The 15,828-nt window shown below is 42.3% G+C and overlaps 1 protein-coding gene across 2 annotated transcripts in view; it reads right to left on the bottom strand.

Moving 5' to 3' along the window:
- Positions 1–7,020, bottom strand: part of LOC139532098 (amyloid-beta A4 protein-like) — a 43,012-nt gene extending 35,992 nt beyond the window's left edge. For both annotated transcript variants that reach the window (XM_071329239.1, XM_071329240.1), the window contains exon 1: positions 6,831–7,020. In XM_071329239.1, coding sequence (XP_071185340.1) covers positions 6,831–6,890 — 60 coding nt within the window. In that variant the 5' untranslated portion in view covers positions 6,891–7,020. The remainder of the gene's footprint in view (positions 1–6,830) is intronic.
- Positions 7,021–15,828: the final 8,808 nt, after the last annotated feature.

Below are 15,828 nucleotides of genomic sequence, written 5' to 3'. Positions count from 1 at the left end.
TTCGGCCAAAGTCCCAATACTCTTTGAGATATCAGCCAACCTTGTGTCCACCTTCTTGCTTAGTGCGTTTATGGCAGCCAGTATGTCACTTTGAGTAGGATCTGTGGGGAACTCTTGGAAGCTAGCCTCTTCAGCTAGCTCCTCGTGGGTCGGCGACGTTGAAATTGGTTCGTTGTCTATCTCATTCCAATTATCTTGTTTAGCGCCCCCTTTTTTGTTGCCTTTTCCTTTTGTCATATTTGTTTGAAGTTATAGGTTGTGAGAGGTTAAGATAAATATTAATTTGTTTCAAAATTGAGCGGAGCTCTAGCAATGCACGTCTACTCCATAGCACGCTCTCTAGCGCCCCCTCATATCTAACATAGCTTTGATTGGACTGATCATGTCAACATTAAAAAGTTTCAAAATCTTAGCTAGCAAGCAGTCATCATGAATCACATCGACAATCTACTGTCAAATTCTTTTCAATCCCTGTCAAATGAAGAGAAATTATAGATAAAAACGTATCGGTGCTCATCAGCCAATGGTCATAAACATTACACAAAAACTTGGATCTCACAAATTCAACAATGAGTGGTTTGGAAAGAATCAGTGGCTAACTGCAAGCGTTGCAAAGCAAACCCTACTTTGCTTCCCTGCCTGCTATTCAGTAGAGAGGGTGTGTAGTCCAAGTCTGAGTTTAAGGATTTAAATCTGTCTTCGGAAAGTATTCAGACCCCTTGACTTTATCCACATTTTGTTACGCTACAGCCTTATTCTAAAATGAATGAAATTGTTCCCCCCCCAATCAATCTACACACACTACCCCATAATGCTAATTTATAAAATATCACATTTACATAAGTATTCAGACCCTTTACTATTTTCATAGTTGGCAATAATAGTTACTATAAAATAAAAGTGTACCCCTCCCCCCCCCCCAATTTCATGATATCCAATTGGTAGTTACAGTCTTGTCCACATATGTGTTTGCGCGCATGCAAGTGAATGTTCACATATGTGTGTGTGTGTGTACACAAGCTAGGCTTGGGCGGTATACAGTGTACCGGGGTATTTGGAAAAAGCCACGGGATGGATTTTCAACACAGTCAAAACTATTTCTTTGACAACTTTTAATAAATATTTGTAGCTACTTAAGTAAATACCTGCAGTCAACATATGCAATATGCTACGAGATGAAGAACATTGCGCTCTTCATTTCACCAGTCACATTATTATGAATCTTACAGTAGTCCCCAGTCACGTGTCACCTGGTGTTTGTTTACAAGCACACAACGACAAGAGACCGGAGCCTTTTGAATCACTCACTTTTGCGCATCCTATGCCAGGTGATCTAATTACAGTATGCAATTCATAACTAAATATCTTATAACAATTGTCAACTGTCTAGTAGCTAGTAGCTAGTTAGCTATCTAGGTACTGTAAGTGGTTAGCTTCTTTCAAAATCAAGCATTCGCTTTTTTAATTTAACTAGGCAAGTCAGTTAATGAACAAATTATTATTTACAATGAGGGCCTACCCTGGCCAAACCATCCCCTAACCATCCCCTAACCCGGATGACGCTAGGCCAAATGGGACTCCCCATCACAGCCGGTAGTGTTACAGCCCGGGATCAAACCAGGGTCTGTAGTGACGCCTCTAGCACTGAGATGCAGTGCCTTAGACCACTGCCCCACTCGGGAGGCTTGGTAACAGCAGAGAAACCCCTTTTGGATCAGGAGAGTTTGCAAAATGCAAAATTGCAAAATGTTTGCAATGCGAGCTCTATTGGATTTTACATGTACTTGTTAGCATCGCTAACCTTCGGATTAAAGAGTATCAGAGGGGTTTGAAAACAGCACCCCTTGTGTTCAGTGTCGGAATGAAGGTATAACATTCTGGATACCGCCCAAGCCTAGGGCAAGTGCTCTACCAACTGAGCCACAATGGAACAAGTCTACTATGTGAAGTCTCAATGTATGAGAGTATGATATATGTTTACATGTTTCCAAGAACTAGCTCCCCATACTGAGAATTAAGGTAATGCATGGGATCAGCAGCATACCCTTGCAGTGATGCTTTGCTTACCAGTCCCACATATCTTAGTGGGGCACTGAACAAACACACACAAATTAATCAAGTAAAATTAAAATGCACACCCACACACACACGGGAGAGATACACAAACAAAACGAATCAAGTGCGAGACAAATACGCCCGCACACAAATTCAAATGTACACACACACCCATGTTCCATTACTGTCACGCACACAGTAGGCTATATGTCTCCTCACGCGTCACACAAATACAGGAAACCCATCCCAGGTAATGGTTGGGCCAAGGAAACGGGAAGTGGGAATAGCAGGGCACAGCCAAGAATATCCCACTCCTTCTTGACGCCACACACACAATGCTACTCACAGTTCAGCTAAGTCATTTAGTCCATGAAACAAAGAGGACCTTTTAGAGATATTTGATATTTTAAAAACGGCAGACTATAATCAACAATGCAATTTTGAGCGACCGCATTAAATCGATGCTCAAATCGACATTTAGACCAGCACTGATTTGATTCTGCAAATGTCAGGTCATAGTTGATTGAAACTGTTGTAAAGTGATACGCATATAATAACTCCCTTCACAGTACATGTAGCAATACATATACATAAGGCCAATATACAGAGGGACACTGTCCTGGGTTGAGCGAAGGGAAGCGTTGGCCTGTCTTGGAGAAAAAGGCAGTAAAAAGAGAAATAAGGTGGGAATGAAAGGGAGGAATGGGAGCAAGAGCAGATATTGAACGAGGGAAGACTTAGGTCTGCTCGTTCTGAAGAAAAAGGCAGTGAAAACAGAAGAAGACATAAATAAAAAGGAAGGACTGAAAGGAAGAAAGCATGAGAGAGCAGAGACAGGAATATCTCTGGGAGGCGGCGCTCTAACTGTAGCACGGGTGGCAGGCGACCGGGGAGGGCACTGCCGCCACCAAAACACAGGAGAAGGAGGGAAGAGGGGGATTAGGAGGGAGGAGAGGAGGTGGGCAGGGAGGGTAGCTCAATCATTTCAAAAAGGGACCCAACAACATGGGAGAAGGAGGGATAATTGATGAGGGAAGGAATAGCCCCCTGCTCCCTATCCACTCCTGTCGATCTGAGAGGATTGGATGGTTAGATCGGTGGAATCAATATGGGGATATTTACACCCTAGCTAAATTAAAGGTAAAAGTAAGCTATTACCAATACCTACCAGATTATTTCAGAAACAGTCAGATCTACAGGAGTGTCTAGGTGTGTAGCCTGTACACGGTAGGGGCCAAGGGTCGATTTGAAATTCAGAAAATACATGTTTTAGAGTATTTATTTGATTGCTTTGGGAGACATTTGGTCAAGTAGGACAAATCAATCAAGAATAAAGGAGGCTGACTGAAGAACAAGTGGCCATTTTGTAGTCAGAGGGACAAGTGTGCAGCATAATTCCTAAGACACATGCTGCTGTGTTTGTGTGATTGTCTAACTGTCTGTGTGTATGTCAGGAGCATTTTGCCATTGGATGTATTATTAATTAATATATCCACGTGCGCTCAATCAACGGGTCACACAGATCACTGTCCCATACATCGATATACATCATATTGACCTTTCTGCCCTCCCTATTTTTTTCTCTCCATCTCGCTCTTACTCTCTGCGGCTATATGTTAACGGTGGACTATGTCTACGTCCCAAATGGCACTGTACTCCTTATGTAGCGCGCTACTTTTGGCCAGAGCACTATTGGAAAGGCGACATAAGGAATAGGGTGCCATTTGGGACTCAATCGATAAAACTATAAGCCACAGTGAGTCAGCCCCCTAAAAACAGAAATCACCACGAACAACCATCACAGCTTGATTAGTTTCCACCAGGCTCTTTGACTGCGCTTGGTCACTCAGATTATCAAGTTCCAGGTTTGTATGTGCGGACGTGAAGGTCACACACACGACACGGGCCACTTCAGTCACGCAGCGGCCATGACGGTGACACTGACAGTTAAGACGTGATCCACTGGCCTATACAGGGCAGTGGTGGGGTTGCCATAGCAGCAGGGCTATAGGGCGCGTTCCAGGTCATCCAGGTCGTCATTATTGCAGATGATCAGAACTCACAAAGCCTGGAGAAGTGTTTAACGATTCAGGAGTTCCTTTATTATGATATGTGCAGCGTGACTGCAAAAAGACGACCTGGAACACACCCATTCTCTCCTGGTTGGAGGTGGGGTCCCTGATAACTCATCCAGGTTTCATTGGGGAGCATTGGAATGGAACAGCACCTGCCCAGAACCCCTGATCTGTATAGATGAGGGATTGTGAAGAGTGGGGCTTGAGTCGCTTCTCAATCGAGCCCATCCTGATGTTGTGAGAGCCTCTGACCAGACACTGCTGCACATTTCATATCAGATGATATCATGATATATTTGCTCTGTGAAGCTCTTCAGTGTTGTGTTCATTAGGGGACACCGTCGCAAAAGGTTTTGCAACGTAAAACAAACATCTCTTATTGGACAAGTACAGGTAGTCACTCCCTGTTTCACTCCATTTCATGCCAACTGAACACAGCCCAGGGATAGCAAGAAAGAGATAACCAGCCATGGATGCTATCTGAAAGGCCAGGTTACAGCACACAACTGAGATCAGCTCCCCTGAAAACCTTCCATGCCATTAAAGGGATAGGTGACTTGACCGTTTCAGACAAACACATTACTTAAAGGTGAGGATGTCCAGTGTGGCTACATGGGAGATAGAGGGTCCAAAATACAACAAATCCTGAAAGGGGAGGAACATCCCAACGTGGGGAGAACACAACAGCCCCATAACAACATAACAAACGTAACATGACAACACCATAAAGGGCCAAGGAATTTCTGTCTGGCAGGCAGAAAGAGGCACCGCCACCAAAACATAAAAAGGGGCTTAAGATGATGGTTGGCATGGCATGAGAAACATCCCAAAACAGAGACAATGATTGGCACACAACAACTAACCATTACAAGGGTAGGAATTGTAGAGACTGCAACAGAGCTAATTGTCCCTTTAAAGCACTATTGGAAACTGGCGCTTTAAATGGATGGTTGGACGAAGCTGCAACATGAGCAGTGGATGCCAAAGGGAGACAATGGTTATAATGTACGCTAATGGGCGTGAGGCTGTGTTGCTTTGGGCTTGAATGACTGCAGTGCATTGACAGCCTGCCTGGGTTGTCAATGGGAAACTGGACTCCAGTCTGTATAGAGGCCTTAGACTGTTCAATGTGTGGCTTATACATGTGTAGACCAAGCAATAAAGCATTATAATCTAAGTCAGCTTTCTTTTCCCAAAAAAATTCATGAAATGAATTGTCAATTATTGACAACCCACAATATGGGAAATACCAACTAACTGTTTACTTCTGTATTGGGAGGTTTGAACATCAACTTTGTAGCCTATTTGGCATTTAATTGATTTAAAGTATCTTAATATGTTCAAATATCACCAACACCCTTTGGCTATACTGAACTAAGATTAAGAACAATTGATACATATAGTCAGAAACACTTGAGGTTATACATACAACAACTAGCTATGTAAGCTGTCTGGAGGTGAAAAGGCCTAGTAAAACCTGAGTGACATTGACATCTTGAACTTGAGGTGTGTGAAGAGTATTGTGTGGTTAGCCTAGCTAGCCCACAGACCCGCATCGACCTGTTACAAGTATCACCCAGATCAAGTGTATCCGCTGCAATAATTTGTTAAAATTCAAACCGCAGTTCCCACACTCAGACATACCAAATGTAGCAACTCAGCCGCAATTGCAGTGTACCGTTTGTGTAAGACTGTCGTAAGAGAACAATTGTGGTCTCTCTCTTTACAAGGCCAAATTCACACCGACATGGCATATCGCCTGAGAGAGACGGATGATCAGTGATTATGTGCAAAATCTCTGCCTGTGTTCATGGAATGCTGCAGTGCACCGCCGCCATCTTACTTCTGTCTCACAACATTATCTTTATTCTCTAGCTTACATGAAACAGGTTGACGTAGGGAAAACAGGCGATTTTTACCCTTATCCAAGGACGCAATGTGCAGAATTAATTGGTCATAGGTCTACTCTTTGGCTCTTTTTTTGGGAGTAATTTATGTCTTTAGGCTACAGAAAGCTCAATCTAAGGGAAAGAATAACCCACTATAGATGTTTATTTCCACGCCCACCACCTCAAATATATATTCGAGCCATGAAGAACAAAAAAATAAATACTACACAAGTGTCTACAAAATGGTGATCACATTACCCATAAACTCCGAATACAATAATCAATATTGCCACTACAGAAACCTGTTTGGACTAGGATGTGTTGAAGTGCAATTATGCACAGAAACAAATCACGTTCGTTTACATAGGCTACACAGGAATCTCAGCCGTAGCCTACAGATTGGCAAGCTTCATCAGGTCTTACTTTGTGTAAAATAAATGTAATGATTTCTCATCTTGAATTATTAAAAAGTAAAACTTATCCAAAGGCTATAAAACTAGATTTCAATTCAAGCAATGACAGAGTAGTTTATAACAGCACTGAGCAAAAAGAACAAGGGATCTGAACGCTGGCTATTCTACTATCATTTCGAGTCAGACTAAATTAGATAAAAAGCTGTCCAACATGTATTCAGGCGTGGAATATGTTCACAGTCTTGCTGGATGTCTGGTTTCATTTTGTTCTATTCATGAGTAATTAGCCCCCATGGGTTGGAATCACCCGGCTGGTCCCTCCATCAATAGCAGCGGAAGAGAAGAAGAATAGGCATGGAGCTCAGCCTTTTCCCCTCTTTCTTTCCCCGGTTTCTTACCTCAACTGCTAGCGCCGTGGTCGCAACAACCAGCAGCAACAAAGCCATACGGTCCCCCATGGCGTATTATTGTCACAACGCGTCCTATGTATGGTTTATTCTATGTACCGTCGGTATGTATTCAGAGCTCGTCTCCGTGGCTGTGCGGCTGACTGTGTTGGTTTAATGGAGAACGATACTGAGGCTGCACAGCTGCTCGAGTGCCCGGTCACCTGACCGGGGGGTGTATGTATGTTCGTGTATGTGCAGGGGCGCCATGCACCCAAAGAATCTGAGGGGCACAAAGTACCTGAGGATGGTTCGGGGCTGGTCCCGAGGGGGTCTGTGTCCTGAATTTAGCATTTTTCAAACACCTGAAACAGTTTTTTTTTACTGCAATCTGGAGTAAAACCATAAAACCATAATGATTATGCTTAATTCTATGTAAAATATATATATACAGTACCAGTCAAAAGTTTGGACACATCTACTCATTCAAGGGTTTTTCTTTATTTGTACTATTTTCTACATTGTAGAATAATAGTGAAGACATCAAAACTATGAAATAACACATATGGAATCATGTAGTAACCAGTGTTAAACAAATAAAAATATATTTTGATGACAGCTTTGCACACTCTTGGCAAGCTCTTAACCAGCTTCACCTGGACTGCTTTTCCAACAGTCTTGAAGGAGTTCCAAGTGCTGAGCACTTGTTGGCTGCTTTTCCTTCACTCAGCGGTCCAACTCATCCCAAACCATCTCAATTGGGTTGAGGTCGGGTGATTGTGGAGGCCAGGTCATCTGATGCAGCACTCCATCACTCTCCTTCTTGGTCAAATAGCCCTTACACAGCCTGGAGGTGTGTTGGGTCATTGTCCTGTTGATAAAAAAATGAATGTTCCACTATGCGCAAACCAGATGGGATGGAGTATCGCTGCAGAAAACTGTGGTAGCAATGCTGGTTAAGTGTGTCTTGAACACTAAATAAATCACAGACAGTGTCACCAGCAAAGCACCCCCACACCATCACACCACACATAAGGAGATCATCCGTTCACTTACTCTGTGTCTCACAAAGACACGGCGGTTGGAACCAAAAATGTCAAATTTGGACTCATCAGACCAAAGGACCGATTTCCACCGGTCTAATGTCCATTGCTCGTGTTTCTTGGCCCAAGCAAGTCTCTTCTTCTTACTTCTTCCCCCACATACTGAAATTGCATTTTTGTCCCCCCCAGTTTTATCATTGGAATGTGATGCGGACGCCTCCGATCGGTAGGGTAGGTTATTTGGAGTGTTTTATCTGACTGGATAAACACTCCACTTCAACTGGATATTCCCCCCCACACTTCTAAAACCAACGTTACACCCCTGATCATTATATTAATTCACAGTAATCTGTTAAGTGCTTTTTCAGTCCTTCCTCTTGTGTTAGTAGTGTGGAAAGGTACAGAAAAAAACGTGTGTGGGAGTTTTCCTGTGTGTGGGAGTGGTGTATCCAGGGAGATAACTAATCTTCTAAAATTTCATTCATTGTCTTTATGCTGCCATCTATTGGAATAATTTATTAATTGCAGTAATACAGAATAGGTGTATATCCTTACTAATGTCATAATTACCAAAAATTACAAAATATAAAATGCTGTAGTTCATTTTATCAGTTAAAAACATTAAATAACCATTTATAGCATAACAATAAACAATGAAACTGACAAACCAAAAACACATACATTTAGTTAATTATTTAAAAAAGACTGCTCTTAGAACTTTCAGACTGCCATTGTTTTGGGGAAATAAGGAAATGTCTGTCTATTTCGCCAAGTTTCTCACAATGTGTATATTTATCTTTTTTTCAAGTCGGACACCATTTTAATAATGAGAATCTCCTCTTTGTAATGATGTAAGGCTGGGCTACGTACTCCGTTGTCATGAAATGCTAGCCCCAGAAATAGTCAGAAGTTGCCTTTTTTTCTCTCTACCTCTTTGTTATGCCGACATAAGCACACTTGGCACCATAAAGGTGAGGATGTTTACTTTCTACACAAATTGTTATTTTTCAGTTTAATCCTAAAAACAGATTGTAGTTGTAAAATAAAAGGTAGACATTTATTGGTGCCATTTAGGGAAAATGGAATTCTAAGGATCACTCCAGTCAGTAGAGGCTCAGCGATGGTTTGTTTCAATTAATTTGATATGGCCTCGCGCTGGTGTTGCAGCTCAACCAACGTTCTTTGGCCATTTTTAAGCCTTGGGTGAGTTTTGCCTCGTTCTATTGTCCAGCCTACTAGGACACAAATAAATATTGGATGCAGCTATCGTGTTAATAGCTAACTCATGTCTGACTACAACACTGTACTAACTGGCAGCAACAAACTGAAACCAACCCATGGCCATAGCAAAACATGTCACAGTTGGTTGCATAGTGTAACGGTGTCACCGGCCTAAATCTAATCCAATCTAGAACCAGTCAGTCTTCATCTGTAAAGCATAGAATTAGCTTCCAAATGAGATTGTTATTTCTCTAGCTATATTTATAATTGAGGGATGATGACAATTGTTGACCCTGTTTTTCTGTTGGATGCCAGACTTAAATAAAGGTAAATTTTTTATTTTTTTTTAACTAGGCAAATCAGTTAAGAACAAATTCTTATTTACAATGACGGCCTACCCCGGCCAAACCCTAACCCGGATGACGCTGGGCCAATTGTCCGCCCTCCTATGGGACTCCCAATCACGGTCAGTTGTGATACAGCCTGGAATTGAACCAGAGTCTGTAGTGACGCCTCTAGCACTGAGATGCAGTGCCTTAGACCGCTGTGCCACTTGAGAGCAAAATTGATTGAGCCGACATATGCAGCGTTTATCATAAACGCAGTCTCCGCTAAAGCCGGAACATTACCTTTAAATTTCAATCACACTTAGCTGAACTTCTGCAATGTCGATTTAATAAAGCCCAAAGTTTCCTCTGGAATCTCACCATACATCTGCCTGTAGAACTCAACATACAGGAGATTTGTTTGTTGTGACTGAGTGGGGGGAAAAAGCTGCAGGCAAGGTTCTGACTGATGAGTGTGTCTTGGAGGTGGCAAGAACACACCCAAGAAACACCCACATCAAACCACATCCCCAAGTCAACTCACGTTTGGTTTCTGTCATGGCCGGGAGCATTTCTTGAGGAGCAAGCCAAAAAAAGAGGCCAAATCAGCAGGTGCAGTTCCCCTTTAAGGCTGAAATGTTTGAGAGCACATGGCAAATGAACTTAGTGCTTTATGACTAAGTTTTTGAGAAGAAATGGCCACCTGCCTTCTGGCTGCTTCGCTTCCTGCGCCCCTTTGTTTCTTTGGTTTAGTTTGTATGTTTTTCTAATGATTATAAGTAGCATGGTTATTAAGTTAAAAGTAAAGAGGAAATGGTATATGGAAATTAAGCATTCTAACTGAATTGTGAAAATGTTATTAGAATGTTAACTTGATTGAAAACCAAGCCTTATGAAAATAAATGTTGAAAACTGTCCTGTTAGTTGTTTGCCTCTGCTTCACTCTGCTTGCTCAACCCAGTCCCTATAAAACCTGTCACTTTTCTACCTTCTGACACTTGGCGTAACAAGTGCAGGGTCTGGGCCATTGAATGGGCAGTTGTGGACCAGTTTTGTTTTGCTTTTACTGTCTTGTGTTTCTATGTCCTCCCAGGTTCTGCAGTCTCTCCCGTGGTGGTCTGGGCGCAGCTGGGACAAAAGAGGAAGCCACCCCTGCTGGTCTATGAGACTTTGTGTGACCTAACTGGCCTTGCGTGTTAAGGTGCCCTATAAGTGAAGACTGAGGTAGCTCTGTGGACATGGCTGAAGGATGTGTGTGGTCTGATGAAGCTGAGGGGGAAGTTCCAGCTAAGAGGACAGGATAACACTGCCATGGGGGCCTGCAGAGAGCTGGATGGAATGGTCCACTCAAAGTGGGTGAGCGATGGGGCTGAAGCGACCAAGATGGGGCCACCTGATGCCCCAGGTCTACCAGGAGAGAGGAAACAGTGGATGGAGACGACAACAAGAATGGCCCTGGCTGCCCTAGGACACCATGTGGGAGAGCTGCTAGCTAGAAGGTATTGGAGACCTTTATGTTCAAGGGGACTTTGTTGTTTGTTTTGAGTAAATATGGGGGGTTTATTTAAAAAAGTGCTTTTGCTAACCTGTGTGTGAAACATAATATTGCACTTGTGTCATTTTGCAGTGTTTTCACTCACTCTGCGAGGAAACACTCATTTTAAAGTGGGTGAGAATGTCACAGGAGTCACTACTTTACATGTGTAACAGTCAAGCATTCTTATTGGATGGTTAACGTATCAAGTGATTGAATTGTGTATGTAGTCCAGAGGCATGGTGGATCCTTGTTGCAACAGAGCTTATGACCTGCCATTGGCATTAAACAAAGCCTGTGTGTACATGCATGCTGATGATTCAACCATATACGTGTCAGCAACCCCAGCTGATGAAGTCACTGAAATTCTTAACAAGTAGTTGCAGTCAGTTTTGGAATGGGTGGCCAGTAATAAACTGGTCCTGAACATCCCTAAAACTAAGAGCATTGTATTTGGTACAAATCATTCCCTAAGTTCTAGACCTCAACTGAATCTGGTAATGAATGGTGTGGCTGTTGAACAAGTTGAGGAGACTAAATTACTTGGTGTTACCTTAGATTGTAAACTGTCATGGTCAATGCATATAGATTCAATGGTTGTAAAGATGGAGAGAGGTTTGTCCATACTAAAGAGATGCTCTGCTTTTTTGACACCACACTCAAAAAAGCAAGTCCTGCAGGCTCTAGTTTTGGCTTATCTTGATTAATGTCCAGTCATGTGGTCAAGTGCTGCAAAGAAAGACCTAGTTGAGCTGCAGCTGGCCCAGAACATAGTGGCATGTTTTTTTTATTTAACTAGGCAAGTCAGTTAAGAACAAATTCTTATTTACAATGCCAGCCAGCCATCTGTGCACCACCCTATGGGACTCCCAAACACCACTGGTTGTGTTACAGCCTGGATTGGAACCAGGGTATCTGCAGTGATGCCTCCAGCATTGAGATGCGGTGCCTTAGACCACTGCGCCACTCGGGAGCCCAATATTAGAAGAGTTAATTCCCATACCGGGAGTCGAACCTGTGCCGCCTGGGAGAAAACCAGGAATCCTAACCGCTAGACCATATGGGAACCAATCATGTCTTTCTCTTCATTGTAATTAGAGGGCTAATATAAATACTATGCATACCAGTCTCTATTGGCTAAGAGTTGAGGAGAGACTGTGTCACTTCTTCTTTTTATAAGAAACGTGAAAATTGTTTGCATAGTCAACTTACACACAGCTCTGACACACACATTTACCCCACCAGACACGCCACCAGGGGTCTTTTCACAGTCCCCAAATCCAGAACAAATTCAAGAAAGCGTACTGTATTATATAAAGCCGTTATTGTATGGAACTCCCTTCCATCTCATATTGCTCAAATGAACAGCAAACCTAGTTTAAAAAAACTGATAAAGCAATTCCTCTACCCCTTTTGACCTAGAAATTGTGTGTATGTATTGATATATAGGCTATGTGTGCCGTTTTTAAATGTATGTAGTTCTGTCGTTGAGCTGTTTTTGTCAATCAATGTTCTGTATTATGCTCTGTTTTGTGTGGACCCCAGGAAGAGTATATGCTGCTTTCACAGCAGGTAATGGGGATCCTAATAATCCTAAATGCCAAATTAAGGCTGAAATGTTCGATGAGAGCACATGGCAAATGGACTTTGTGCTGTATCAGGCACGGCTCCACTAGGGGGCTTAGCCCCCTAAGTTGAAACTTGTGTTTTAGTTTTATGTCCCCATATAAAAATAGCAGAAATGTTCAAATGATTGAGTGACAGGTTGGCGCGTAGTTTGAATCAGCGCAGCACAAAATCAGCACCATGGACAGGGCGTGCTGCGGAGTGTGTATTTTGGGGCGGCAGGTAGCCTAGTGGTTAGAGCATTGGGCCAGTAACAAAAAGTTGCTGGATCAAATCCCCGAGCTGACAAGGTAAAGATCTGTTGTTCTACCCCTGAACAAGGCAGTTAACCCACTGTTCCCTGGTAGGCTGTCATTGTAAATAAGAATTTGTTCTTAACTGACTTGCCTGGTTATATAACATTTAAAAAAATGATGTGTAGGGGCGCTATGGAAAGCCACTGGGCAGTTAGATATGACTCTTTGGGTTTCCATAGAAAGTGTGAAAAAAACGCTGCTTAGTGAATAATGTGGTAGGCTATGTGAATAACGAGATAAGCCTCAGCCTGTCATATTCTTTTTTTTATTTAAAAGGACGGGGTCAAGTTTAGAGTTGAATCAGCTTCAATCAACTCTGCCTCACGCCCCACCACTACAGAGTTAGCTTCTTAGTTAGCTGTAAAAGGTGTTAGTGTTATTAGCCTATTTAGCGCTAACCAGCTAATCTGCCACTGCCACGAAGCCCAGCAGCAATGATGGTGCTGAGCTCCATATGCTGAGCTCCGGAGCCCCCCCCCCCATTCACATATGCCGCCAGGATAATGGCTTCACAGTCCACTCCACCCCTGACTGTTTCCTGATGATCTTGGAAGAGAGGAGCCAGCCCAGGTTAGCCTAGAATCCTACCATAACCGCATGTTTTCTGTCCAAAAACATTAATTTAATATCAACTGCTTCATAGGAGGAGGGTGGCTGGAATACTCAGTTACTGCAGATGCTGTATTTTGGTTCCAATGTCGAAAGTTCTGTATTGGGGCCATTGCTAATGCAGACAAGGCCTTCACCCAAAGCGGGTATTCTAACTAGAAGCATGCTTTTGATGAAACCAAAGGATTCGCTAGGCACGCATCAAGCATGGAGCATTTGAAATGCACTGCACTGTGGAAAGAAAAACGAATTGTATTCGGTTGCATTCACATAGGCTGTTTGTAATAGGTGATTTACCCCATCTATCTTGTAGCCTATATTCATTGCCAAATAGGCCTTGCTTTACTGTGTCCATTCTGCTGATACAGTGCAGCGGAGATGGGTTTATAGATTTCGCGCTAACCTGTCACTTCAAAAGCACTCAATGGTCTCAGAGTTTTGGCATTTTAACTTTGTTTGTGGTATAGCGTGATATAATCAGAATTCAATATATTTCCAATGCAAGAACCCCCCCAAAAGTGTCCCCTCACCGATTTCAACTGTCCCCTTAGTCACTTCACCTTGCCGCAGGGTCTGTGCTGTATGACTGGGAGAATCTCAATGCCCTTTCCTGAAATAGATTTAGATAGTTGTGAAAGACATTTTATAGATAAATGGATCATTAGCCCATTTTTTTTTAAATGGTTGCATGCTTTTCTACTTCGAGTAAACAATAGCTGATTCAAAAAGGGTGTAAAAGATTTCCAAACTCTTCTGCGAAGGACTCAGGTTGTGCTTCCTCGCCAAAAGCAGGCTATTGAGGAGGGGACCGTCTTCCGTTTTTCCACTAATGAACTGAAACATTCCTCGACCACTTATCGGTTTCCGTCTCACTGAGGAGGACAGAGTTTGCCCAAAGGAGAACTCCAATTGCATACTCCTCATGTCCTCTCTCCTCACCTCCTTCTCAAAGAGAGAAATGGTATACAGAAATGAAGCATTCTAAGTGAATTGTGAAAACGAGTTGAGAATGTGTTGAAACTTGATTTCAGAAACGAAACCATGTCTGATGAAAATAAATGTTGAAAACTGTCCTGTTTGTTGTCTGCCTCTGCTTCACTCTCCCTGCTCAACCCAGACCAACCCTAGAACCTATTACATTTCCAGGCCTAGCAAAGGCAGATGGTAACCAAATGGTAGCCTAGCCTACATTTGGTGACTAGCTGTGTACATTGCCTTGTTATCCAATTTAATTGATCGTTCATTATCTCCTCTCTGAGAGAAATTTGAAAAAGGTAGGGGTCGGCTACCTACCATGAAACAAGGACAGAACTTTTTTTAAAGACCTATCTTTAGGGTTTATACAACTTCATATATATGTGATATAGATACTAGTTTATACGTATTGAATCATTATTTCTTATTACGGATTTACAAATGATCTGTAAACTAACTATTTACACAGGTATTCCCATTGTTATTTTCAGTACCTAAATGCGTATGAGTTAGGGACGGATCAAAATGTACAGAATGGTTACCTGGAGGAAAATGGGGGATGGTCATGCTTTTTAAATGTCAGTCAAGGGGAGGGTTTATTATGTTTAAAATCTAGTCCAGGGGAGGGTCATGTGATTTATAATTGATTAAATGTCAATATTTCTCAGTGTTTTAGAATGAGTTGCTTATTAGGCTATATATCGATGTGTGTCTCATCTCTGATTCTCCATTGGGCGTGCAATATCAATTGCGCCTATAGGCTATTTAGTGTGGTTTCAATCCAATGATCCATAGCATATAGTCTATAGGCCAGGACGTGCATGCTCGGAGAAGCACAGAGCAAAGTTATATTTCTAAGATAGATGCCGGGATGGTGTAAACAAACCGTGGCTGCATTACAAACTGCTTAACCACTACGTTGACAGTTCAAGAGTCAAAGGCTTCTTCCGAAAATAATTTTTGATTAGGCCTATACATTTGTTTTTTAACTATCTTTTGTCAGGACTAGCCTATGTTTAGTTTGAGGAGAGCGCGAAGATGAGAATGAGAACCGGAGGTCCACTTTGATAGTTTGCTACTACCATAATTGAATTTAATAAAAAATATATGTTTCTTGCACATTATGTATTTATTAGAGTTATTGACCTCACAATAAGCCAGATTTGAGTAACTTACATTGTGGTGCTGAACCTTGAAGCAGCAGACCCCGCACAATCAATGGACAGCTCATTGTGCAAATTCGAGTAGGCACAATTCATTTCAATCGTCTTCATTTTAATTAGACTTTACTAACAACAAGGGGGCTTTGAGTACTTCCTTATTGACTGGTGTACTGAATTTAGACGTTTTCTTGGGTATTTATTGAGGCAGAGTAGACAA

This window comes from Salvelinus alpinus, chromosome 10 (assembly GCF_045679555.1).
Source record: "Salvelinus alpinus chromosome 10, SLU_Salpinus.1, whole genome shotgun sequence".
NCBI classification, from domain to species: domain Eukaryota; kingdom Metazoa; phylum Chordata; class Actinopteri; order Salmoniformes; family Salmonidae; genus Salvelinus; species Salvelinus alpinus.
Note: the sequence above shows the minus strand (reverse complement) of the source record. Positions and strands in the feature narration are given on the sequence as shown.